Consider the following 26,309-nt stretch of genomic DNA (forward strand, 5'->3'; position numbering starts at 1 on the left):
AAGTATGCTTAAGTATTAACATAATCTAATTAGGAGAGCAACAATTGTAGATGAATTATGATGGTTAAAACCTACCATTATTGTGAAGTTTGTCTATCTATCTAAACACCCAACACAGACAGGTCATATTCCTTCCTGCTCAATGCTCCTTTTCAAGAAGAAGTAAATGCAAACTCACATTCAAAAATCCTCCCACTCAATTGTATTTGTTTATTTATTCATCGTACAGCTTTCTGAATGGACAATTAACATAAAATATCAAAACAATGAAGAACTGGGCAAATAAACACACAGTTGAGATTATTTTGTGACAAGATGTAGTCATTGAAAAGGTCTTTGAAGAGCACTACACAGTTTTTAGCATACACTTTTCTAAGACTGATATGCACAGCAGTTTAAAACCTACAAGAACAGTAATTGACACACGAGAAACACAAATACATTTTACCTCATCACCCATTCACTTTTCATCCTCACCTACATTACACCATCACATCTGTACATAAAGCCTTTCAGCCATGCTTCTTTTAATTCTATACGCATGTTCAGCAGAACATGTATGCTCCTGTATGTTCTAAAATACCTTACCCAATAACCCCATTCAGCTGTAAAGCTTATCAATTAAAACATAGCTTTGTAACAACGCGGACATCACTTAATCAAGGCTAAACAGAAATAAAACCTGTTCTATTTCAATGTCTATGTAAATGCAGGTAACCTACCATGAAAGGCAACCCGTCATCGTTTCCTTTGTTAAAAATCATGTGTCAGAGGACGGGGAGTCAAATGTAGTTTCCAGAAATCAAAAGAAGATGTAGGAAAATGTCTCTGTGAAGGGAAGGCTGAAGTTTAAGAGTCAATGCTTTACCTCAAATTTCATTCCCACACGTCTTTGAAAATAAATGCCTAGAAAAATGAAAAGCATGAAAAATACCAGCAGCCTTTCCTTCAGACATTTTGAACATATTCTCAACCTAACACTTTGGTAAAACGTCAGTAAAATGCACAGAAAACAAGGTGACAGTGCGCATACACGGCAGTTAATGTTATGGAGCATTAACTGGGAATGAAAGTAGGTTTTTTGGGTTTTTTTTTTCATACCTTTTTCTGCTGACCTGTATGTTGCTTTTAATTCAAACAACAAACAATTTGTTGCTGCCTGTCAATCTGGGAAGAATGTAAGACTATTTCCAGACTGTTTGGAGTCCATCATTCTACAGTGAGAAATATTATTCACAAGAGCTACAGCTCAGACTTTACGGGCCTTAGTTAGCAAGTTCAGTGTTAAAGTTCATGAACAAGTATGGCTTGTTTGGAAGGGCTGCAGGAGAAAGCCTCTTCTCTCTAAAAAGAACATAGCAGCACAGCTTAGGTTTGTAAAGTCACATCTGAACAAGACACAAGACTTACGGAACAATGACCTTTGGACAGACCAGACCAAAGTGGAGATGATTGGATGTTTGGAGAAACCCAAACACAGCATATCAGCACAAATACCTCATACCAACAGTGACAGCCCTCTGTCCTGATACACAAAACCTTAAAATTGAAAAAGGGTGTATTTTCTTTTTTCATCATGACTTTAGCTATCGGAGAAAACTGCCGATGGGTATTTCCAAGACAACGGCTAAGTATCAAAACTAGCCGAGAAAGACTTTATTGTCAGCGCTCTAATTCCATGTTGGGTAATGTTTGTTCAGATTTAAAAACCAAGATAAAACGGGCTAAAAACAATTACCGGCCTCTTCTGCTGCATCTGTTTTAATACCGTCTTTCTGTCTGTGCAGGCTGAAAAACGATTCTCACTGCTGTAAATGAGCCTATATAGCATGTAGATCTAATGTTTAACAAATGAATGAAGAAGCTTTTTATGTCTCAGCATGCTGTAGGCCTTGGGGAAAGCCTTACCACATATCTGGCAAACAAACGGTTTCTCCCCTGAGTGTGTTTTCATATGCATATTGAGATAACTTGCTCTAACAAAGCCCTTCCCACAGACGTCACATTTAAAAGGTCTGTCAGTAGAATGGTGTATGAGGACATGTCTCTTCACCTCAGAACTTGACCGGAAGAACTTGTTACAATCTGACACTGTGCATTTGAAGGGTTTCTCCCCTGTGTGAATTAATTTATGTCGAGCCATAGTCGAGGATGATACCATCTTCCCACAGTATGGACACGGATAGCGGAAAAGTTCGTGCAAGTGTTTGCTCCTCTGGTGCTTTTTCAGAGATCCTTTCTCTTTGAAGGATTTCTCGCACTGAGAGCAAGAATGCTTCTTGTCATTTCGAGACTCACTGTGGATGAGATTCATGTGCCGCAACAGGTTGGACCCTTGAGCGAAGGTTCTGCCGCATTCCGTGCACAGGTAGGGTTTCTCTCTGGTGTGGACCCTTTCATGAGCCGCGAGATCACAGACAGATTTGAATCTCAAGCTGCACTGAGCACACTGGTACGGCAGACGACCTGTGTGTTGCCATTCGTGTCGGATCAGAAAGCAGAGCTTGGGGGAAGTTTTTGGACAATGGTTGCACTTAAAGGGTCTGCTGATTTTATGGACGTTTTCGCAATGTCTGAGCAAATGCTTAAAAACAGTGAAGGACTGGTCACACCGTATGCACTGAAACTGCGTATGTGAGGCCTTGTGCCTTGCCAAAGTCGCCGCGTCTCGTAACACCTTCCGACACACACTGCAGTAAAGTTCATGGTGGGTCAGTATGTGGCTTTGTAAGGAAACCTTGTACCTGAACGCCTCCTTGCATTTGTCACATTTGTACAGATTCTTGGTTTCATCGGGCTTGTCCGGATCGATGCACTGCTGGCCATACTCGAAGCAGGTCTTTTTCAAGTGCTGCAGAAGAGACGTTAACAGCTTATACCTCGTGTCACATCGAGGACAGGCGTAATCACCGTCGGGGAAGTGGGTTTGCATGTGAGTTCTCAGGTTTGTCTTCACATGCTCCTTGCAGATTAAACACTGGACTTTACGGGTCTTTCTCAGAATGCTTGTTTTCTTGTCGGAGAGCTTTAGGCATGGAGCCGATGCATTGCTAGGACTCAGATTTGAGCAGCTAGAATCACTTTCAGAGGAACTATTGACAGGACTCAAAACGAAAGAGTCATTATCCGAGTAGTAAGACCATGAATCAGCCACACTGGAATGACTACCATCAGTCTGGTGAGAGTCTTCCTCTGAGTAATATGACCAGGAGTCTTCTTCACTGCATGAACTGATAGGTGCCATGTACGAAACGGTTTTGTGGAAATGGCTTGAATCCTCTTCATCAGACACAGCAGGAGGAGTCCTCCTGAATCGTTTTGCTTTCCTGGAAGCAAATTTGAAGGCAGGGAGGGTCTTGTCTGGAAGTTCTCTTTTCTCTTCCATCAGAAACATTTTCATTCGGAGGCCTCTGTTTGGCCTCACAGGTCGAGAATGAGAGGACACTGGTGTGTCAACTCTTGCTAACTGAACTTGACACTCCTTCAGAAAGAAAGAAGCATGCTCTGGTTGACTTTGAAGGAGGTCCACATTTTCTTCTTGTCTTTTTGCATCTCCCAAAGGCAGCTGAGTTTCATTCGTCTCAAGGGTGGAACTGGTTTGAGCCATCGTTGTCTCACCCGTCAGGGGATTTTTGACCGTCTCTGAGTTAATCTGTGCATCATCCTGACTGGTCCCAGCCGTTTTCAGGGAGGGAAGTTTGAGAGCAGAAATGATGCAGGCACCATCCGGGAAACTGTCTGAAAACAACAGAAAAGACTAATTCTGTCATTAAGGCTCAACAAACAAGTGGCAAATGTTATTAATAATTCAAATATGTTTCATGACAGATTTACAAACTTACAGAGGGAACAGAACAAAAGGAGAAAATCATAGTCTTATACGGGCTTATCGAAAGAAAAATCAATACTCAGATTAGATGTGAAAATTAGCATGGAACTAGAGAACCATTTTCTACAGTATCAGTATCAATACCATGAGCAATGGATTTGCCTCCTCCGTTGACACACATCACCGCTGCAGACAGCGGGCTCCTCCCCTCACTCACAGCTCCACATATGAACACTAAATGATGTTCGCAAACAGAAACTAACTTAATATTGTTTTTACTCTTCATCAGGGCTCCGACTGCGATCTCTTGGTTGCATTCAGGAAAGATTTTTGGAGACGGCTCGACAGTATTTTACAACCTCACCCTTTTAAAAACATGCCCCACCCCCATGGGTATTTTTCCCCTCTTTTTTTAATCTTACAAAACACCACGACGGAACCAGAATCTGTGTCGTGTGCGAGTGCCGGACCAGAGAGTAAACTTGAGTTTGGTTATTGGTATCAGGTTTGAAATGCTCGTGTCACAAAATGCTCTGAACGATATATTTAAACCAACATTTATCCATATTTTTGGCCTTAAAGGCGCATGCTTACAAACTGAGCCCACATTAGTAACAAATCCTCCTCAGAAATTGTGGCCAGTGTGTTAAACCAACTTCTTCTGTGGCCCATTACCCCACATCAAAGCTCCTGAAATATGTGAAAGGCTGGGCTGTGTGAACCCAGGCATGCATTTAAGAACTGGATACAGGACTTGAAGTTGGTTGAATGCAAAAGGTTCCATTTGAAATCAAACAATGATGTTTTCCTAAACTTAACTAAGTGTTTTTGTTGCTATAACAACACTAAACTACAAGTTAAACTAAAAATACTGGTGTTGGTCTTAAATATATACAACCACGTAGAAATACTGTTTCACTATTCTTATTACAGAAAAGAAATATGAACTTGAGTGTTAATTTCAGATGCCAATAAAATTGGTACTGAAACATTTTTTTAAAACCAAAAATAACCATGTAAAAATGGATATGAATAAGAATGTTTTTACAGAAAGCTCTAAGCAATTCTACACTGCGCAGAGTGAATCTTATTACTGTTTTCAAACTAAACAATATTATGATATAATATTATTTAAGCACAACGTTTGGAGCTATAATGACATTGAATGCAACAGCTTCACTGCGACATGCTACTGTGTTGCTGTGAGATTCAGTGATACTCGTGAGTTTTATCTATATGAGAAAAACAAGCTGGGTTTTATGTCATATTATCAATTATATATTGCAAAATAGTTTCAGTAATGACATTGATACACTTATTAGCCATGTACTAATTAACCTTTTGAAGCTGGCAAAAAAACAACAGAGATCAGGAGCTGAGGTGTCCTGAGTGGCTCCAATGGCAACAAAACAAAAGAAAAACACCTCGACCCTGAGCTGATACATGAGCATTGATAAACTGAATACCATTGTGATCCAGTTGGTTGGAGTCTTTATGATACTGCAGCAGGGCCTTGAGCTCATCACACTCAGACACAGACTGCACGCAGTCCGCCAGAACACTGGACACCTCATCAAACACTGATGCAACCTGATGAAAAATAAAAAGAGGAAAATGCCAAGAGAAAGAAAATGGAGGGATTTACAAGATTCACAGAAATATAGAAGGATACATTTAACTGAAGGTAACACAAAATAGAACAGAAATTTACTTTATGTACCTGTTGGAAAGTCGGAATAGGAAGGAACTTTTCGAGTCTGGACAAAAACAGCCACACCAAGGTGTTAAGTTCTTCATCATATGAGGGACCAAACTCTTCATGGAAAACTCTCTAATAAGCAGACACTACACTGTGTTAAGTTGTTACAGAAACTTTAAAACACATTTACATACACAATTTAAGACGAAAAAGCTCTTATTTATCAGACAGCTAGTGAATGATCATCTGATACATCACTTCATATACTGCATGCTTACGACCTGATGAAGTACAGAGACCTCCTGAACAAAGTGTGCGTAGGCACAAAAAAGTGGCGTACACACTTTTTCACGTCAACGCTCAGATGTATCAAGAGTGAAATGACCGTGGAAATGTGCAGTGCCTCACGCCATCTTCAGGGCTGTCGTACGCACTTTTCTACAGCTGTTGATTCTTTGGCGACACTTAGAGGTGATGTTGGGAAACTGTTTTAATAAATAAATGTGAACACAATTTGTCCTCTGACTGAGTGATGTGCACATCTGAGACACATGAACAATTAGCACACCCATGTGTTTGCAATAACACGAGTGGATATAAAAGCATGTGCAAAGCGGTGCAATGCATACCATTAAAAACACTGGCTGCTTTAGCGGTATTGGAAGACATTGTAAATGGTGTAATTGGAAGAGAGCATGTGTTCAGAGACTGAGAGGATTTGCTGGCACATGATGACAACTGGCTCATCAGCCGTTTTGAGGGCAATCCTCCTGGAACTGTGGCAGAGCTTCGGCCGGCGCTGGAGTGCAACACAGCGAGGGGCCATGAGCTGCTTGTGCCACAGGTGATGTGCACACTGGGGTTTGAGCAACCGGGGCATTCCAGAGGGAGCTGGCCAACTGGGACTGTGCCAGTCGACCCTGAGCCGAGCCGAGCCATGCCAGCCGAGTGCGACGGAATTATCTGCATCTCAGCAGGTATATCAAATTCCCACAATGCAGCTGAACAGGCCAACATTGAAGCGCAATTTGAAGCGAGAGCCGGTTTTCCTAATGCAATCGGAGCTATCGACTGCACACACAGTGCTATAAAAGCGCCATCACATGATGAATTTGTATATCAACAGGAAACATTTTCATTCCATCAATGTACAGATTGTATGTGATGCGTAAATGCTTTGTGGGGTGACCTGGTTCAACGCACGATTCATACATTCAGTAACAGAATTGTTGGGAACAGACTACAAGCTGGCTTCTTGGTGAGTAACTTTAGTCGTGTAATTGTTCTAATATTATTCCCTATGAAGTGCAATGAGCATGTGCCCCCAATTTCTATCCCGTCTTCACAGCATCATAGTTATTAGTTAAAGTTAGTAACTTGCTGTTTTTCTCTGGTTAAACAACAGCTTAAGATCCTTCTAACAAGCCCCTGATCGTCTCTGTGTGAAAATGTTAATAACCCTGTGTGTAAAGTGTGAAATGTCTTAATCAGCCTCACCTTTTCCCTGGCACACTTCTGCACTATAGGTTACTGTATGAACAGTTTGTTGTGAGTTACACAAATATAGGTATTTACCTTTAATCAGAGTCACTAACACTCCCACACCCACCACCCCTGAGAGAGCAGTGTCTCCCATTGCTGTACCACTTCTTCTTCACCTCTGCTTGTGTGCGCTTCTCAGACCCCACAGCATTAAAGGCCCCGCTCACGCTCTCCCACCCACTCCTGTTACGTTTGCTGCTTATATCGTAGGACAGCGTGCCAAAGAGCACATTTTTGCGGGCCTCCACTTCAGAAAGTAGTACCTCCATCTCCCTTTCCATTACGTTATTCTTTTTCTTTATTTTCTGATCGTGCAGAGAGGAATCGCAGGTGCAGGGCTCATTTAAATATGATTTGCATATTTAAGTTGGGGCGTGGACATGGAGGACTCGGGTCCTCCGACATGTGCGCTCGTTGATTGGGATGTACAAACGAAATGTGCTTGGATTCATGCGTGCGCACACATTGATACATCCGGATATATTTGTACGTTGGAGGGCATTTTGGTTTGATCGTACGCCATGTTTCAGTAGGAAATCCACGCAAGTCTTTGTACATGAGGCCCCAGATGAGTAGAGAAAGGTTCAAATGGAGCAACAAAACTGACCTGGAAGAAGTGTTGCCTCCCATCAGGATTTCTCAGCAAGTTCTTCACAAAATCCCCAAAGTTGGAGTTCGGTGCTTCCGTATCGCCACCACCAGTCTGGAGTAAGAAAGGACAGCAGTGGAAAAGAGCACAATTCTGAAAAGCTGCTCATTTTTTGTAACTATATTTTGGTGATAAGCTTAAATAAAAAAAAAAAAAAGAGAGATATTTAAATTTACCTCCATGAGCCATGCCTCGATGAGCGTCTGCATTCTGTCCAGGTGTGGCTGAACAAGCTCCAACTCAGGACCTTCCAGCCGACATAACTCCAGGATCATCTAAAACCAGAAAACATAGAACAGAAATAGAAACAGCTATACCGTTTGCCACCATTGGTGTCCTTATAGTTTTGGTGCAGACTTTGTCGTTAGTGTTTCCATCCAGTTTGATGACAATCACCTTTATTATCGTTATTGCTGTATCTACTGTACTTGGTGTGGACGGCTCCTGAGAAAGGCTAAAGATCAGACTTAAACTTTAAAAATCTAATTTGGGCAGGATGGGCGAAACGCACAGAAACACACCCACAGTGAAATGTTTACTGCACTGACCCGTGCTCTGAGACCCAGGGTGAGCTGGGCCCTCTGGCTGCTGGTGAGTAACTCTGGAACAATGTCTGTAACCATAGAAACAAACTCTTCAAGCATCCCATAATCGGCCACAATTTTCTGCTGGACGGTTTGCCAGATGGCTGCTGAGACCAGCCGAAGAGGAGGGACCAGGAGGCGCAGGGCAGAGAGAGGAAGAGGTGCACCTGAAGGTGAACAGAAGTATGACACATCAACCACCAAACACTGTTCTTTTCTTAAAGGTAAAAAAAAATCCAGCTGCAGCTATTAAAGGAAATAGCAATACCTATGATGTGAAATAAACACCAATGTAGCCGAAGTTGCTAGAATCAACCAAACCCCCCCCCCCCCCCCCCCCCCAATGCTTTCAACTTGTTAAGTTTCCCCATCGTTCTCACTGTAGAATGATAGAGTCCAAATTGTAGAAATGGTCTTATGACCCTTCCAAACCGCAGCAACTCTAAGATCATCGCTGATGTCTTTCCTCTTAGTCTTGTATTAACTAGTGATGGGAATTTCGGCTCTTTTTAGTGAGCCGGATCATTTGGCTCAGCTCACCAAGAAGAGCCGGCTCCCAAACTGCTCTCCATTTTACCACTTATACCTTTTAGAATTCAGCCAAATTAAGCGCTGTTTTGACTGTGATTTGTATTTGAACACATGTTACTTAAATGTCAATAAATTGCTGTAGCCAATTGCATTTACAGTTGTAAAATCCCTTGTAACTCTCTAATTTGCTTGAGGAACCACTCTGCTACACAAAGCAGATAGAAAATGCCTATAAAAACCTAAGCATAAGACGTAATCCCGTCACGTCTCAGCACTGCTACCCCCCTCCCTTCTTGGTGGTATGATCCTTGTCAATCCTCACATGATTGGTTGCACAACATGCATGTGACACCCACAGCACCACAGATACTTAAAGCGAAAATATGAGCCGGCTCCCATCGTTCACTTAAAAGAGCCGATTCTTTTAACCGACTCGTTCGCAACTGACACGTCACTAGTATTAACACACATCTGAATGCTCCACACCAGCAAACTTACAAAACCTTTATAGTGGCGCTCACACTTGCTGATAATCAATGATTTCACAAGCACCACGTGGCTGCTATTTAATCCCTACAGAAGTAAGGCCATACTTTAGTTTGTTGTCATTAGTTCCTGAGACATAAAACCACAGCATGGAAAGAAAGCATACTTTCTATTTCACATCATTTAAACTCGCTGCTTCCACACAATTCACTTTCATTTAAATCAGTACGGAATCTGAAAATAAGCCCCCTTTCAGTTACTTCGAACTGGACCTTCCCGTTCTGCACTGCTTCTTATTCATTATCTGTACTAAACTCACTTTGTGCTAAACAAGTTAACAGCCATAAGTTATTTTCCTCTTTGGACTCGAACGCCATGCGTGGGTTTTGAACATTACTTTCTGAACATTATGACGCCACTTATTACACATACATTTCTTCTGCAGGGCTAACACTAGCTATCAATGCTTTTCGGCCGCTAACACGAGTGGGGGAAAACTCCTCTATTAGCGTTAGGGTTATCGATCAGCTAACTTAAGTGTTTCCAGCGGTGATAACATCAACTTACTTGATGAACGGCGGGGATTTCTGCTTGACATATAATCGTCCATCCTGTTTATCTTCTGTACTCGTTTACATAACGGCTAACTTTTCTGAGGGAAGTCCTGTTTTTCCATCTATACATCTACTCTTTTAAAGGTATTGGTCGTTTCAAAACCTCGCTGATGGTTCGTCCGCCGTTGTTTTTATTCCGGACTGTACGTGTTCACGTTCCTAGCTCCAGTTCACCCAACAACACGAGCCTCGACCAACACACACCGACGTAGTTAATCCAATATCACGGTTTACTAGATTAAATTTGTCGTATTTAATTATTTTTCAGGAAGACTAAAGGGAGAACATAAAATTTGGAACATTTGACAAGCAAATGTCAGACAAGCTTCATGGTCGGAACGCGTACTGTTTTGAAATAACTTTATTAATCATCCGGCATAGAACACCATCTCAACACTACCCAGCTGTAAGGATGATGTACATTTTTTGTTGCACGTGATTAGACTTACAGTTTGAATAAGTAACATTCTACAGTACAAAGCTACCATGAAATAACAATTAAAAAATAACAATAAATGTCACTCAGTCTTTTCCATGATCATTTGAGAGGTTCCGATTGCTTTCTTCCACTCAGAGTAAAGAGAGCTCAGCACCAACTCTGTAGCTTTTAGGAGCTGTTTGGAGAATTCTAACTTTTACACGACTGCCTGCGTTAGTGTTGATCTACTCCTCATTTTTTTATGTTTTTGCTTCCCAGCAGTCAGACTCTTCCTGAAAAAGTCTTAAGCAATACTTCTCCACGTTGTCTTTCAACATTTTCCTTTGGACGATAACTGTCTTTTCACTCATTTGCAGTCTAGTCCTTGAACTTCGACAGAGAACAGAAAAAAAAAAACACATTAGCCGAGGAATGTGTTTTCCTATTTGTTAAGCCATTTAACACTGACCTATAAATCATCCAGTCATAAAAGAAAAAGGTACCTAACCCAAGGGATGAATCAGTGTTGTGTCGACACACAACAGACAATTTTGCACAGAAAAGTTTACAGGCACTTTGTCACAAGCAGCCTTTTTGAGAGATAGTAAAATAGTAAAATAGTAAAAGAAAATAAACTTGTCATATGGTGTGCAGTGTGTTCTTTAAAAAAAAACAAAAAAACAAAAACATGAGGAAACAGGAGAAGTGCAGGGAAAAATAAAGAAGCAGCAGGACAAAAAAAAGTGACTCCCTGAAGAATTAGACCTTCAGCACTGTTCACTAAAGCCTCATCAGAAACGGTCTCCGTGGAAGGGTGGCTGTCAAGAAGCCATTCCTAAGGGAAGGGAAATGGGGAGAAAAGGCTGAGCTGTGCCAAATGACACAAGAAGTGGACTGAAAATCAGTGGCAACAGGTCTTATGGAGGGATGAATCCTCCCCAGAGCCCGGACCTCAACATTATTGAAGCAGTGTGGGATCATCTGACAGAGAACGGAACAAAAGGCAGAAAACATCCAAAGAAGAGCTTTGGAATGTCCTTAAAGAAGCCTGGAGAACTATTCCTGAAGACTACTTAAAAAATGACAGAAAGCCAGTCTGAGAGGGTTCAGGCTGTGTTGAAGAATAAAGGTACTCATAGCAGATATTGACTTTCTTGCACATTTCCATTTATGCTCACACAAAAGTAATTGCTCCTAATTCCTGTTTTTCTGGCAATATGTATGGAAACACCACCCAATTTGAATACATTGTTGCTAAATATCTTAATTTAGTAACCTTTTGCTTATAGATTACACATAAACACTGCTGGATATCATAGCTGAAAATGTCTCCTGTTACAACTGTCGTAACCCATTAAGACTTGAGGTGTCCTTTAAAGATGGAGACAGGTGTGTTCATATTTTGCATCGGGTCTTAAGATAGCGTCTGCATGCTGACATAGTGGGATTCCTAAATTGGTAATGTACCAAAAGAGATTGTCAATGAGGTTTTTTATACAGCAGTGGTGTCCTTACAGTGGAATATCACCCCGCTGCCCACACTAAACCCTCTGATTCAGACACTCAGACTGACATAAAAGTGAACCTTTCATTCAAGTAGAACCACAGCACTCAGACAAAGATTTCCAGACAAGTTTTTATTTGTGGTGGCAACATCATGCAAAAAGCTCTGGTGAAAAATGAAAAAACCCCGAAATGATGTGCATGGAAAGCATAACGGGAGCAGGTCGCAACACTTGCTGCTCCTTTCTGAGTCCAGCAGAGAAATTCCTCTTCATTGTTAAAATCATGCACACCACGTAGACAATTCCACGGACTCCGTTTATTGGAAATCAGCAAGAAAAAAGAAAAAAATAGAATAAATACATCTGTATGTAAAAGAAGAGAACTATCTGCAGTGAAACTCAACATACAGCACATTACCAGTAAGTTTATGCAGCTGAAACATCTAAAAAGAGCTTTCTGCAATAAAGGGGCTTGGTAATGTTGCATAATTACAGGTGATATGGCGTACGTTAAGAAATGACTCGTATCAGCATAGCCACTTACAGTGATGAAGAACTCATTGGCCTCCTTTTTCTAAACCTGTGCTTTCTCTCTGCGTTTATTCTTAAGAAGACTTTTCATATCAACAATTAAAATGTGCAGAGGCAACCCACACACACCACTTCTGATGGCATTTGAGAAAAAATATATTTTCAGTGACATCCAAGTTCCTTTTTTTGGAATAAGAATGTTAGATTACTGCATCTGTATGAGAATTATATTCGACCCAAAAAACGTTTTTATGCAGTAATGCATACAGGTTTAAGAAAAAAAACAAAAAAAACCAACATAATTTGCCCAACGCAGTTACGAGGATTCGACAAATTCCTCCCCAAGTTGATTCATGAAAAACAAAGCACATTTATTTTGATTGCAAATACTATTACAAACGCTCAGTACTATCCCACCACAAGTAGTCCGCTTCTGTATCATACAATGCCAAATCACAGGCAATTTTACACCTTCAGCTCTTATTCGTCATGTCAAATCTTCAGAGTACACCTTTTTATGTAGAAAACCTTTTGCGCGTTTTTTTCTTTTTCTTCTTCCTTTATACAGAGCAATAAAAAAAAGTTAAGGCAAGATGCGTCAAACAGAAATCCAAGGGCACGAAGCAGCGTCTGCAGGTGTTCCGCTTCCACTGATTCTGGATCAGACGGAGGTGGTGCAGCTCCTGCTTGCTCTCTGTCTCAGGCATCTTACGCTGGTTGGAGGGGAAGAGGAGAAGCAGTGGTGGAGGGTGGAGGGCGTTGGTTTCAGAGGTGCGTCCGCTGCCGTTCCTCCTCCCCTCCGAGCCCCCCGCTTGGAGTCTGCCCAAACACTCCTCTTTGGCACTTAAGCTGGCAGACTCAGCTTTTTTCCTTTGAGTACTAAAAGCAGACAGAGTAGATTTGTGTTAAAGAATCAGGAAGTTTTCATCACAGACACAAAACAGACGGATGATCTATAACCTCCTTCCAAGCTGATTTCACAGGTGCTTTCTTGGTGTGAGTCTGAGTCACTGCCTTTCAGACCAGAGTCAGGGTATGAAATTACAGAGCAGAAACCCACTTCATATTGATTTTTTTTTTACTTAATGAGCATACCTGTTGTCAATCTAACCTCGAGTGTAACAGAGTCAAACAGTCATGGAGACGGTAACTGGATTTCCATTCATCAGCGAAGGAAATCTGAAGCAATTTTTGAAACAATGCTAAAACAAATGGAACACCTTTGACTGTTTAAGCAAGTAACGAGGTTGCATAGTGTTGCCAGAGGGCGGCAGTATAGGCTACGTTGCTAAAAGTCGTAATTCGGTAGGAGTAGTAGTAGTTCAATCCAGAAACAAACTTTACAAAAAAAACAACAACAACTGAAGTGAACATCCCCAAGAGGAGGAGAGCTCTTCATCAGGAATGACTATCGACTGGGAATATCTGAAATATTGTATCACATCTGAGAAGATGCTGGCTAATCGTTTGGTGGCTAAAACCAGAAGCAGCTAGTGAGTCACGTTATTCTAATCTTTGCCCGCTCAAACACGATTTGCAAAGATGTTTCAGTTCCTACTAACATGCATCAAGTCTTCTGTGAAACAGGCAACAACCATGTCAAGTTTTCTCTGTTTTTACTGATGCACTTTGCATTCAACCTTTTCTCATTCAGATCTACTCAATGCCAAGAAAAGAAAATAAAACACAGCAATGAAAATCTGGCTCGTATGATATCCGCTGGATCAAGATATCCAAACCCATCAGGACAAAGAAAAATAAAAGGCAACCCTCAGAATATCAGTTAAGACATTGCTGTTGTCTCTGATGAAGTGTGTGTGCTGCACACACACTCACACATTACACAAGTGTCTAAAGTGAAGACGACAAATGGTGAGATATTAATTCCAGAATAATTCCACAATAACACAAACAGACAGGATTCATTACTCAAGTCCTCAAAATGCTTAAGGTGATTAGTCTGATGGGTTTTTATACAGTCATATCTGAGTTGAGCTTCAAAGCTTAAGATGGTCCAAACGATTCACCAATGAGCCACAACCAACATGCATCACCCTGGTTAACTTAAGATCAGGGTCCTTCACGGCTCCGACTTATTTTTCCACATGCACTCAAATGGATCAAAACTTTGGGAAATTGGAAGCCGAGTTAACAGACTGAACTTTTTGTCATGCTTTCCAAACCATTCCTGAAAAATGTTCGCATAGTTTCAGCTCATTATCCATCTGAATGAGGCCAGTGCCACCAAGGATTACACAGGATCTGCAGCCGTGGTGTCAGCTGTCACAGTAAATGCCAGGATCCAGTGTTTAAGTAGCTCAACACTGCCTTGTGCTTCACACAGCTTCTGCTAGCTTGCTCTCTTCCCAAGCTGCTTCCGGTCGCCATCTCTTCCCCCAGGGAAACATCAGAGAAGCTCCTGGCTGTCCATCATATTTAACAGCAGCAAGTAAGATTTCTGTGGGATCACCACGTGCATCACTGAGCTGATGGCTTCCATTACCCTGTCTCTGGTTTAACAGCTGTTCCTCCATAAAGCCCTTACTGTGGCACAATTTATAACGAATTTAAGCTATGTCACAACACTCTTCCAAGTTGCATTCATTTTTCCCCAAGATCTATACTGATGATGGGAGGGTTGGACCCCCTTTCAAGTACATTAAAACATTAATGTGGGGGTTAAAGTTTAGATTCAGTAGAGGAATGCTGTCGCCAACCAGATTTACCAGCATTGGTAAATGGTCATTTTTGCCTCATGTTATCAAACCGTCAGATTCTCATAGCGGCCTGCGCCAAAGCTGCACTCACCTTTTGTTACATACAAATAGAAAAAGTCGCAATAGAGGATTGTCTGCACCACTCCAGCCACAATGGCGATCATGTCAAAGAATCCCTCAAAGTAGAACCTCCATATCCAGTTGAAGAGGTAGAGGGCTCTGTAGAGTCCCAGGAAGAACAGATAGTGGGTGGTGATGGTCTCAGCTTCACCCGTTTTGCTGATCATGAAGAGCTGGGGGAGAATAGCCACCGACTCCAAGTAGATGGAAAACGTCCACAGGATCTGGGGCACAGAGGGAGGAGGACAGCATGTCAGCAGTGACGGTGACAGGACCGAATTCACATATTTACATAGTTGTGCTTGAAACAAAGTGGAGGCTTTGTCATCTCCAGTTGAAAGACAGAAATGCTCAACTGAAACTCAACTTTATAACTAATCTGTACGTGGTGTTTTCTGAAGAATAAACATGTGGTTTTCACTCTCGTGGAATCAGACTCTTGTTTGAATTTCTGACCTCCAGAGGAGAGAAGTCGTGGTTGACCAGAAAAGCCAGTCCGCCGACGGGAACAACCAGGAACTCCACTCTGAATGTGTCATGGTTTCCATCGTATGTCGCTTTGAACTTCATGTAGATCAGGTACACGGTGGCATATGCACATCCGATGTAAATGACCTGGAAGAAAAAGACATCAAGAGTCACACAACACATTAGCTGGATGTAAATGCAGCAGGAAAGAGCCTTTTGCGTTTCAGATCGGCGTTTTTCTCCTTCAGCAAACACAGGTGTGTCAGTTGGCAGATCTCATCACTATGTGCTCTGTGGTAAAAGAGGAAGAGGAGCATGTAGTGAGAGGGTTTCACCTTCATTGTGGTGTTGTAGAGGGAGATGAAGGAAGTGAGCAGGTCCAGGTAGCGAGTGGTGAACACCAAGGCAAACAGGACCTGACTCTTTCCAGAAATGCCTGTGAGGAAACAGCAGAAAGCATGAATGGACAGGAGTGCATTCTTATCAAGTGGACAAGTGTGAAGAGTTTTGAACGCAATTTGGTGGTATTTACAGCTACTGTCATGGTCCAATATCATGCAATGGCCACAGGTAATAAAAGTATGTCAAATAACAACTTTAACAGGCTATTCACGGTAAACCTCAGACACTGATCTCTTCCGCTCTTTGTTGCAACTTTCTAACATGTGCCTGCCCACTTTTTTTCTTTATACAAAACAAGCAAAGCTTTTTATCAATTTATTCATCAATGTTCATTTTCTCCAACCACATATCCAAAACGCATCAAGCTCCGAGACTGCAAAACTAATAAACCAGCAGGCGCTGAACGTTTCACTTTGTAACCCTTTTTGTTGCTTATGATGTGTTTTCATTGGGATTTGGATCATTGATGAACAAGTGCTGGTAAAAAAAAAAGCTGCGCTGTAACTCCACAGCCTTCATTTTCACCTGCACTTAGTTCAAAACTTTATCTGACATGCCAGGAGATGACAACAGGTCACGCCCATCATTAGAGGAAGAGGGGTCTATAATCAGCGATCTCTACCTCATTATTAGCAAACCAAAGTCTAATAATTACCTTTATAACACATCTGTTTTGCAGCCTTATCGTGAAAATTGTGATATTGTCTATATAGATCACTGGAACTTCAAAATGACTGACCTACATGGTCAGCTATCTGTGTGGTTTAATCTCCAGCAAACAGCAGTGGTAGATAACTCTGGTGACTAGCTGCCATACAGTGATACAGCTATAACCTTTGATCTTTCAAGAAACACAGCAAATTTTCATCACGGTTACACTCCATGCATGCATCCCTGCTCTCAGACACCGGCTCTGCATCTGCTGCCACGTCGAGAGGTCACTCCAGACTGGGTTACAGTAACATGCAGCGGTTGCAGGAAGCAGCGTGGAGTGTCACTGAACAATTAAAATCAGGGGGGCCCTCATTTCAAACTAACAAATACTGTGGCCCGGTAGTCCCCTAGCTAACGGTGCAATGGGGCCCATTGCACTGTAAAGGCTAGCTATCAAGAAAGCTGCAGCTTAGCTACTTTTTACCCACAATGGTCATTTACAAGTTTTACTCATCACGTAGCCAGGTTCTAACAGTAACAGCGACAGTCTCAAGAATGACAGTTAATATTTGATGACAGTGCATGCCGGTGGTGTGGACACTGGTAGTAGCAATTATAGCTAACGTTAGCCGTTAACTGGTTATTGCGCTCCAACTACTGGAGTTACACAACGGAGATATTTTTGCTTTCTACCCATTTACACAAGAGGACATGTCTCCGGTTAGACCAACGTCAGTGAAACTCCGAATTAAATCATTTAGGCACTCACCGGCACAGGACCTGGTTTTCCATATTTTTAGCAGCAGAATGATGATGGCTGCTAAGTGGGACAGATCGCCGGTTAGCCTGAAAATGTTCATGTTTTAGCAAGCGGCTTTACTCGCAAACCAATCTTAGGCCCTTGAGCGGGTTCCGTTTGTCTCCAGTAACGCTTAGGTTTTTAAACTGGCAGTGCTGAATAACAACGTGACGCCGGAATAGTACGAGTCTAGCTTCACAAAACGGGAAAATGGCGAGTAAAGAGCGACGTGGCTTGGGGACGTGGCTAAAACAGCAGTATCCAATGCAAAACGGGAAACGCGCGTGGCTCAACAAATCAGAATAGCAGGATGTTTTATTTGTATAAATTATACGATGCGGACGCTGCCTTCCTGCTCTGAGGAAAATATAGTAATTTTGAGTTTCCACTTTTGGCACCTTGTTGGCGTTTTCAAGGAACAAGGAAATATATCAGCTGAGTGAGGAGTATATTAGACGTGTCAGTAAGATATACGTAGTAACGGTGAATAGGGAAATCGTTATGGCTGTAATAGTCAAGCGGAGTCTACATTATAAACTGAACTCCTACTGTGAAGACCATTAGGGGTCCCGTTGAGTCTGCTGTGAAAGGCAAACCAGTAGTGCCTTAACTACACTATAACAGTACCCAAGTGACGCGGGAAAAAATACGTGAGAGGCGAAAAATGTACGAAAATGTAGTCTTTTTTAAAAAAAAAATTTAATTGAAGAACTCATAATACACTCTTACAAATATTTAATTTAATTATGGCACATTTTCCAGTTGTTATGCAGCGTCAACCTGAGTGCGCAACACTGTCTTAGTGGTACTCTGTAAAGTTTGACAGAAGCAAAAACTAAATCCTTGAACAAATCACGTGTTTTCCTTATGATCGATAAAACACCCCGGGGTTTCACAGTTCAAGGCCATGTGTGACCAGTTCTGTGAATATACTTATGCAGGAGCATTAAAGTTGCACTGATGATTTTTTTTTTCTTTTAAACAATGGTTCAAATGAGCATATACAGGAATAGAACCTTTGCTCTAAGTGATAAATAGACTACAAAGCTTTATGGTTTAAAGTTTGTTTTGGTTTGGCTATGCTGAGTCAATATTTTTTACTCTTAACCCCCCAATGTCAGAACCCCAGTTTACAGCCACAGTGATGAACTTTTTTCACCTGAAAGTTTAACAGCAGAAAGAAAAAGAGGTTGAAACAGCAAACAATTACAATAGTTTGGACCCGGTGGCCAGAAGCCCAAATCAAAGTGAATTCTACTGTTTTCCTTTTGACCTTAAATATGCAACAGTTTGCCAAAAAGTTTGCGGCATGACACGACACGACACCCCCCCCCCCCCCACCACCACCACCACCACCACCATTCCAAGCAGCCAGGCTTTCTGAAAGTCTTTTTGCAAGTTCTTCTCCAGGCATTGGCTGCTTTTTCACTCATTTTCAGTCCACTCCTTCAAACTTATTATTTTCAGGGGAATGTGTTATTCTGTTTTTATGACTTTTTCAAGCATAAAAAGAGCACCTAACTCAAGGGATGAACCAGTGTGGTGTCTACACATAACAGACAACTGAGCAAAGAACCAGTTTTAAATATCTTTTGGAGACTTTGTTTCTAGCAGCCCGTTGCAAAGCCATAATGTAATCTGTTCTCATTTCAAGTCACTGATATTAGCCTACAAAGTCCTTAATGGAACGGCTCCCATCTACTTGAATGCTCTTGCAAAGGCTTGTCACTCCGGTCGTCAAAAGATTGTCGTCTAGCAATCCTTCACCACGCTTAAGACAATCCAGATTCTTTTCATGTGTCGTCCCACGATGGTGGAATGACCTACCGAGCGCTACCAGAACAGGGGCGTCCCTGTCTATCCTCAAGAAACTCTTGAAGACCCAGCTCTTCAGAGAGCATCTCCTATCCTAGCACTTACCTTGTACTTCCCTACCCCCTCTACTGCACCTTATCTTTCTGTACTTCCCTCTATGCCTGCACGCTGTCACCCCTGTCACCTCTGACAGAGTCTGACGAGTGGTTTTCCTTCTATGTAGCTTATTGTTAGCTTTGATGTTAGCTGTAATGTTATATCCTCATTTGTAAGTCGCTTTGGATGAAAGCGTCTGCTAAATGCATAAACATCTATGAAGATACCAAAAAAAATAGTACATTTTGACAGAGATAAAACAGTATTTTTGCACCAATCGAGTGATTCCGAAAGAGCTATTAGCTGAAAACTTGGCATATCCCAGCATGGTGTGCAGTGCGTCCTTGATAAAATTATGTAAACTAGACAAATGTAGAACAAAAGAAGAAGCGGGAGATCAAAACAAAAAAACCAGTATCAACAGCCAATGAACAGTATCTGAAAGTGATGTCCTAAAAAGCTATCAAAAAATCCAGCAAAGACCTGACACAGGACCTGAGAGATAAATCTGGTCCATCTACTGTTCACTGAAACCTCATCAAACACGGTCTCCATGGAAGGGTGGCTGTCAAGAAGCCATTCTGAAGGAAGGGAAACAGGGAGAAAAGGCTGAGCTATGCCAAATGACACAAGAAGTGGACTGAAAATCAGTGGCAGCAGGTCTTATGGAGGGATGAATCCTCCCCAGAGCCCGGACCTCAACATTATTGAAGCAGTGTGGGATCATCTGACAGAGAACGGAACAGAAGGCAGCCGACATCCAAAGAAGAGCTTTGGAATGTCCTTCAAGAAGCTTGGAGAATTATTCCTGAAGACTACTTAAAGAAATGACAGAAAGCCAGTCTGAGAGGGTTCAGGCTGTGCTCATACCAAACACTGACTCTCAAACTCATCAGAATTGTAAAAACTCAGTTATTGGCTGCATTTACATTGTTTGCTTTCAAACCACTGGAACTAATTGTAGCTTTCCTGCAGATATACTGCATCAAGAAATCAGTGGTGGTGCAAGACTTTTGCAAAAGACTATGACAAAGAAGTACCTTAAGAAGACCTATTATTACTTTTGTCATCATTATGGCAAAATCGTAACAAACACTAGTAGTAAACACAAACAACAGACTTCACAAAACGTACACTGACAATGTGATGATATGTTTCAGAAGAGCAGATCTTCAATCACATTTCCACACAGGCAAACAGCTTTTCAATTTCAATTTTTTTTTTTTGCTTAAAAGTCGAGGTATCACAGGATGGCTGGTAACAGTTGGAACTACAGAACCTGAGCTGCCCACCTAACTCAACATGTCTACACAGGTCAGAAATGAATCAAAGTATGAATGAAGCAGAAGAAAAATTGCACTAAAATCCATCCCAGAGCAAGCCAACGAGATAAAGTTTTGATAACAGCATATGAACATCCCACATTCCCACAGTGCATGTAGAATTCACTGAGCAGACTCCTCACTGTCGTCTGAGGCCTTGAGTACAAAAACCGCATCATCCAGCACGTAGTAATCGTTATACATGTCTCCTTCACAGAGATATGGCAGTCGGGTCACAGCCTCCACCTCAAACCCTGCCCGTCTGAAAACCTCATTGGATAGGTTGGTTACTTGCTCCTCCCACATCTTTCCTGCGATCTTTAGGTGTTCTTTTGGACGCTCCCATTTTCCTCCTGAGGAAAAGAAAATACACAGTGCTTTGATTTAGACTGTAAATTAAATGAACAAAGTGTACTGTGCCATTTAAACCATTAGCACAAGACACAATGATTTCCCACTGACCGACTTCCACATAAGGCTGGAAGGGAAGCACAGCAGCCAGGACAACTCTTCCTGTCTGAGGAACTAAGGACATCTTGATGTCCCGCAGAAGATGCAGAGGATCATCGCAGCGGTCCAGGAGGTTCAGACAGCTGATCACATCATAGTGGAAACCAGTATGCTGCCAGTCATCTATACCGAGCACCCTGTGCTCAAAAGGAGAGCACAGAGGGGAAAAGAGAAGAACAGCTGGTTAATCTCCAGAGGCCAGTGACAATAGGATTTTCAAAAAAAGTCAAACATTTTCAAAATAAAAACTGTGTCCGTACCCTTGACATTTAGAGACAGGCTGCAAACAGAAGATGGATGAGAGAGCAGGGAGTTATCTTTTGAGCATGTCTGCTCAGCAGTAACTTCATCACTACTCTGACAATTTGATCAAATGCTTTCAGGGATACCCACAAAATATGGAAGAAATGTATGTTCATCGCATTGCAATAAGGCTGCCCTTCCAGAAGGAACCACTGCTCTTTTGTTTATATCTCATACTGGTGGAGACAAATCATGATTCTTATTGATCCTAGCTCAACACACAGTAAACTGATGTCAGGAACTCTGTCTTTTAACCAGTTCTCATTTGCCCTGCTTCATCAGTTGTGCTCCACAAGGCTCCATACTTGGTCTAATCTATTTACATCAGTCAAAATAATTTCTGTGGAAATCCCTACTACAACTCTTCTCCTCCCCCAAAAGCATGGAGAAGCAAGACCTAACAAGACCTAACACTAACCTAATGAGCAATCAAGCAAATTTAACTTCATAGATGCAGCAGCTGGTTTAACCACAGCTTGTTTGGTTAGTTGCAGATAGGACAGGGAGTGTGTGAGAGGAAAAACATCTCCTCTAGCTTAATTTTACAAGTAATTCAGCTAAAACCACAGCACAGATTGAAGCGGGAGCTTGCGAATCAGAATCATATAAATCCACTGAGTGGCGATATCCAGCCTTCATGAAAACACACAATGGAATCAGACAGATACCGCAACACATCAAAGTGACAGCTGAAGATAGTTAAGATTGTTTTTAGAAGGCAAAAATGTCTAAAGAACAAACAAAGAGAATGGCAGTAGTTAAACTTTCACATCAAACATCAACCATAATAATTCCACCTCAAAAATAATTTTTAAAACGTGTACAGATGGATGTCATTATACACAGTGAACAACACAGTCAGTGTTGGAGAGTGAAGCTTCTTTTCCATGTTGTCCAACACTTCCACTTACTTGTAATTCTTCCTTTGGAGGTGCCATTGCATGGGACCAGAGATTTCAGTTGCATACACCTGTCTGAAATGGACTCCCATCACCTCTGTGACACCCCCATCCCCGGCTCCGAGGTCCAGGAGTCTCTCGGCCCTCCAGTCCGGGCCAATTCGGAGCAGCGCCTGGAACTGTTCGGTGGAGAACACGAACATTGATCCCCGGCCCAGAAACCTGAGACGGACAGCAAGTCAGGGAGCAAATGGAGCAAGAGGATAACTTCAGGTGAAACGGAGACCAGTCTGCGCTACTCACCCATTGATGGAGGTGCGTGACACCAGAGGGCCGAGGACGGTTGATATAAGAGAATGATAAAGCTGGGTGAACAGCCAGCCGGACTTTTCTGCACTGCGCTTGAGAAAAGCCTTGGTGTCCTCGTCCAGATGGCTCTGAACAAACAGGGGTTGCAGAGATTCTCCGAGCAGGTCAGGGCAGCATCGGTACCACTAAACAAATAGAAGGTAAAATATTCAAATTTAAGAGGAGAGCATTTACAAAGCTTTAGCAGAATCAGATTTTGCTTGAAACCTTGAATCCAAATGGCTTAAGAAAAAAAAAAGTGATGAGTCATGACCTACATATGTAAATTGTCACAAAATAGATATAGACTATACTTAGTCAAAAAGTGAACCAGACTAAAACCTCTGAGAAGAAACGGAGCATCTGTGGAAAGACCTGCAGATAGCAGGTTACAGACATCTCTCATAGAATGAGATAAAGCTTAAAAGGATCTGCCCAGAGGAATGGGATAAACTACCAAAATTAAGGTGCCCAAAGCTTGGAAAGACATAGCCAAGTAGAGTCGCAGCTGTAAATGCTGCCAAAGACAGTACACAGTACGAGTAGTAGGCATTTTGTTTTACATGAGAGGCAGAACTAACGTAACGCAGGTGGTATATTTCACTGACCATCATAACACCGAGCTTTTCACAGAGCAACGGAGACTCTACACACACACACACACACACACACGCACACACACACGCACGCACGCACACTTCCTTGCTCTAAGAATTCACACTCACAATGTGAACAGATACCATATCGTTCGCATGGTTTTACAAATCTTTAAAAATAGAAAGAAAGACAAAAGCTAACTATAGTGGAGCTCAGTCACTATGATCATCCCAAAAGATAATTCAAAGTACAAGGGGTTTATAACTGCTGGGAAACAATCACAGATGAATGTTTTATTGGAGTCATGTAATTGCTTTGTTGTCACAAACTGAGCTTCGTCTCCTCCTGCGGGAGTCAAAACCACCTAAACCGAGACCATATGTCGTATACCAAGACCACAGTACCTCAGGACCGAGATAAGACCAAGACTTTGGGAGGTCATGAACACGTCAAGACCATCACCGAAACAGTTTAATGTTGAACTTAGAGAACCACATTACAATAAAACCAGCGAAAATTGGATTTTTCTTTGTTTGAAGAACCCTTTGGTCTGGATAACGTCCAGAAAACGCAACCTCTCGGATTTGACCAGTTAAAAACTTAAACTGACCTTGTACTTGTGTAGCTGCTGAAAATCTAATTAGCACTCTTTAAATGAGTCTGCTATTTGACAAACACATTTTTCCTAAAAGTGGAGGTCCTCCCTCTGTTATCACAACTCTACTTCTTCAGCTTCTGCAGTGTTTGACATTACCCAGCCGACGTAAGCTTACTTTTTATACTCCAGCCCCACGTGCTTTATGTGGCCCGTCCCATTTTGGTTCATCATCAGCACAGACAGAAGTTGTCTTGTTTGGCACTGTATTTTCTCACAGAGGAAACTCCAGTGTTGTGCAGGTAGTGCACAGCCACCACTAAATGATAGCTTCTACATCGGCAGTGAAACACTGACAGCTGACGCCATCCATTTATTTTTTATACCTTCTTTATCCATTTCAGGAGGTGAGAGGATTCACAGAGACAAACACCGACACACGCTCACATTCATTCTTAAAGTCAATACAGAATAATTAACCCAGCAGATCATATCCCATTTTCTTGGTTGGTTAAGCCATTTGTCCCACATCTTAGCTCCACGTTGAATCCAGGGTTCCATCCGTAGATAGTCTGGTTTCCTGCTGTAAGATATGGATTCATTTCTTTGGTTATAGGTCACCAGAACTTCGCCCTGTTGAACAAATGGAATGCATACAGGCTCTAACTGTCAAATTGTGCTTAAAACTTTGTGCAAGAAACGACTTGCATATGATTAGATGCAGTACCTCATGTTGCAGCTTTAAATTCTCTTCCACAGAGGGGAGCCAAAATACAAGTCTCCCAAACGTCCTCTTTATATTCATAACAAATTATTTACAACTTGGTAAAATAAAAAGAAACAATGTCATTGGAACGCATTAGAAACATTTTAGAAATCCAAAAATATCAGTAATGTGGTGCCAACACATAGTTGAATCTAGTCTTCACGTGCGCATTAAACCTTCCTTCCTTCCTTGGAAATCATTAGGTTTCCTACCTCTTGGGTCTCGGCTGCGACCGCTTCGCTCTCTTGCACCATGTCCAGAAAAAGCGAGCGGACGAGCGGACTGCGCACGTACTTCGTGCTCCACATCCTCCTGACGGAGAGCAGAAAGGCGACGTATCCCAGCACCCACGCTACAAAAATCAATGTCCGCAGCTGTAGATGACACATAATGGACAACAGAGTCTGAGCAGGGAAGCCGACAGACAGGAGCTCCCTCCTTCGAGAGGAACCCCGACAAACTGTCCACTGAGCTGTGGTGAATACTGAATGATGGTAAGGAAGGTAATGGTAGTCAGTTGTACAAGAACACGCCTGAGAATGTCTCCGGTTCCAAGACAATAAACAAACAAACCTGAGGAGGGTGCGGCGGAGTAAAGAAATCCAACTGCTATTTACACGCCATTTTATTCCTGAGAAACCATTGTCTGCTTATCTGCTCCAAATAATACCCAGTTAATCTTCAGCTGTGCGGGTCTCTGCCCATTAGAACAACAACAAAAAAAGTCCCTTCCGTGTTGTCTGCAGGTTACTCCTCTTCTTCCTCTTCTTCCTCTTCTTCTTTGGCATCCTCGAAGTTGCTTTACTGCCATCTTCTGGATCTAACGCTTCAACCGTTTACATCATTTTCAGGAAGTCATTGTCTTTTGACGACACATCAGCCAACACTGCTCCCCTCATCTCAGCTGGACTAATCATAGTCCTAATTTTTCTCAGTATACTAAATGCCATGCAATCAATAAGAAATAATGATGGCTTATTGACTGCATACATAATCCTGACTGATGCTTCCCTATCATGTACATTGTATCATCTAAATGTCATTACAATGACTCCCACAGCCTGCCTTTGAAACCAAGTCCTCCATGTTGGTGTGGTAGTAAGCACTGCAGCTTCACAACAAAAAGCTTCCAACTCTCAGCTGTAGCCTTTCAGTGTGAAGTTTGCATATTCAAGAGTGGATTTTCTCCAGATACTCCAGATGCCTAAATTTAACAGGGGTTTGAATGCATGCTTGTTTGTGTTGGCCCTGCAAAAGGAGCTTCTTCGACTTTGAATGATAATGAAAATGACATGATATATATATATATAAAATGATATTTATAGCCTATATAACATTATGTAACTGAATTAATTGATGACTGAATGAATAACACGAGAACTGACGAGACCAGTTGCTGGACCTGAGAAAGATGCTGCCCCACTCTTTTCTGATGTAAGATTCTAAATGCTCAACAGTTCTGGTTCTTCTCTTGTTGTATTTTGTGTTCCGTGATGCATCAAATGATTTC

At 41.9% G+C, this 26,309-nt stretch overlaps 3 protein-coding genes across 5 annotated transcripts in view; all 3 read right to left on the minus strand.

The window, feature by feature from the left end:
- Positions 1 to 231: 231 nt before the first annotated feature.
- LOC140278662 (uncharacterized) lies at positions 232 to 10,047 on the minus strand. Its single transcript, XM_072373719.1, has 7 exons — positions 9,888 to 10,047; positions 8,268 to 8,470; positions 7,896 to 7,994; positions 7,678 to 7,773; positions 5,550 to 5,660; positions 5,296 to 5,419; positions 232 to 3,738 (listed from the first exon to the last, which is right to left on the minus strand). Exons 1-7 carry the CDS (start codon positions 9,928 to 9,930, stop codon positions 1,838 to 1,840), a joined length of 2,577 nt encoding a protein of 858 aa, XP_072229820.1. The 5' UTR covers positions 9,931 to 10,047; the 3' UTR covers positions 232 to 1,837.
- A 1,927-nt stretch (positions 10,048 to 11,974) lies between these two features.
- On the minus strand, positions 11,975 to 17,820 carry kdelr2b (KDEL endoplasmic reticulum protein retention receptor 2b). Its single transcript, XM_072372972.1, has 5 exons — positions 17,519 to 17,820; positions 16,029 to 16,129; positions 15,682 to 15,840; positions 15,197 to 15,449; positions 11,975 to 13,267 (listed from the first exon to the last, which is right to left on the minus strand). Exons 1-5 carry the CDS (start codon positions 17,607 to 17,609, stop codon positions 13,233 to 13,235), a joined length of 639 nt encoding a protein of 212 aa, XP_072229073.1. The 5' UTR covers positions 17,610 to 17,820; the 3' UTR covers positions 11,975 to 13,232.
- Positions 17,821 to 18,246: 426 nt separating this feature from the next.
- Positions 18,247 to 26,309, minus strand: part of mettl9 (methyltransferase 9, His-X-His N1-histidine) — a 96,294-nt gene continuing 88,231 nt past the window's right edge. Inside the window, exons 2-7 of one of the 3 annotated variants that reach the window (XM_072373733.1) lie at positions 25,373 to 25,494; positions 25,012 to 25,173; positions 22,797 to 22,987; positions 22,506 to 22,715; positions 21,244 to 21,428; positions 18,247 to 21,134 (exon numbers count right to left, since the gene is read on the minus strand). In XM_072373733.1, the coding sequence (XP_072229834.1) occupies positions 20,905 to 21,134; positions 21,244 to 21,428; positions 22,506 to 22,715; positions 22,797 to 22,987; positions 25,012 to 25,107 (912 nt within the window). In that variant the 5' untranslated portion in view covers positions 25,108 to 25,173; positions 25,373 to 25,494 and the 3' untranslated portion in view covers positions 18,247 to 20,904. Of the gene's footprint in view, positions 21,135 to 21,243; positions 21,429 to 22,505; positions 22,716 to 22,796; positions 22,988 to 25,011; positions 25,204 to 25,372; positions 25,563 to 26,309 lie in introns of those variants that run through there. The other 2 variants (XM_072373732.1, XM_072373731.1) reach the window with 2 other exon arrangements.

The sequence above is a fragment of the Leuresthes tenuis genome, unplaced genomic scaffold (genome assembly GCF_036924035.1).
Source record: "Leuresthes tenuis unplaced genomic scaffold, fLeuTen1.0.hap1 SCAF_20, whole genome shotgun sequence".
Taxonomy (NCBI): Eukaryota; Metazoa; Chordata; class Actinopteri; order Atheriniformes; family Atherinopsidae; genus Leuresthes; species Leuresthes tenuis.

Bases quoted from the DNA above. Each gene is read 5' to 3' on its own strand.
- LOC140278662 (XM_072373719.1), bottom strand. From the start codon at position 9,930: ATGGACGATTATATGTCAAGCAGAAATCCCCGCCGTTCATCAA. The intron at 7,995-8,267 runs GTCAGTGCAGTA...TTCTGGTTTTAG, and splicing joins CCCTGGGTCTCAGAGCACGG to ATGATCCTGGAGTTATGTCG. The intron at 5,661-7,677 runs GTCAGTTTTGTT...TCTGCTTATTAG, and splicing joins GGAGGCAACACTTCTTCCAG to AGAGTTTTCCATGAAGAGTT.
- kdelr2b (XM_072372972.1), bottom strand. From the start codon at position 17,609: ATGAACATTTTCAGGCTAACCGGCGATCTGTCCCACTTAGCAGCCATC. The intron at 15,841-16,028 runs GTGAAACCCTCT...TTTTTCTTCCAG, and splicing joins TCTACAACACCACAATGAAG to GTCATTTACATCGGATGTGC. The intron at 13,268-15,196 runs GTGAGTGCAGCT...GTCTGCTTTTAG, and splicing joins CTATTTGTATGTAACAAAAG to TACTCAAAGGAAAAAAGCTG.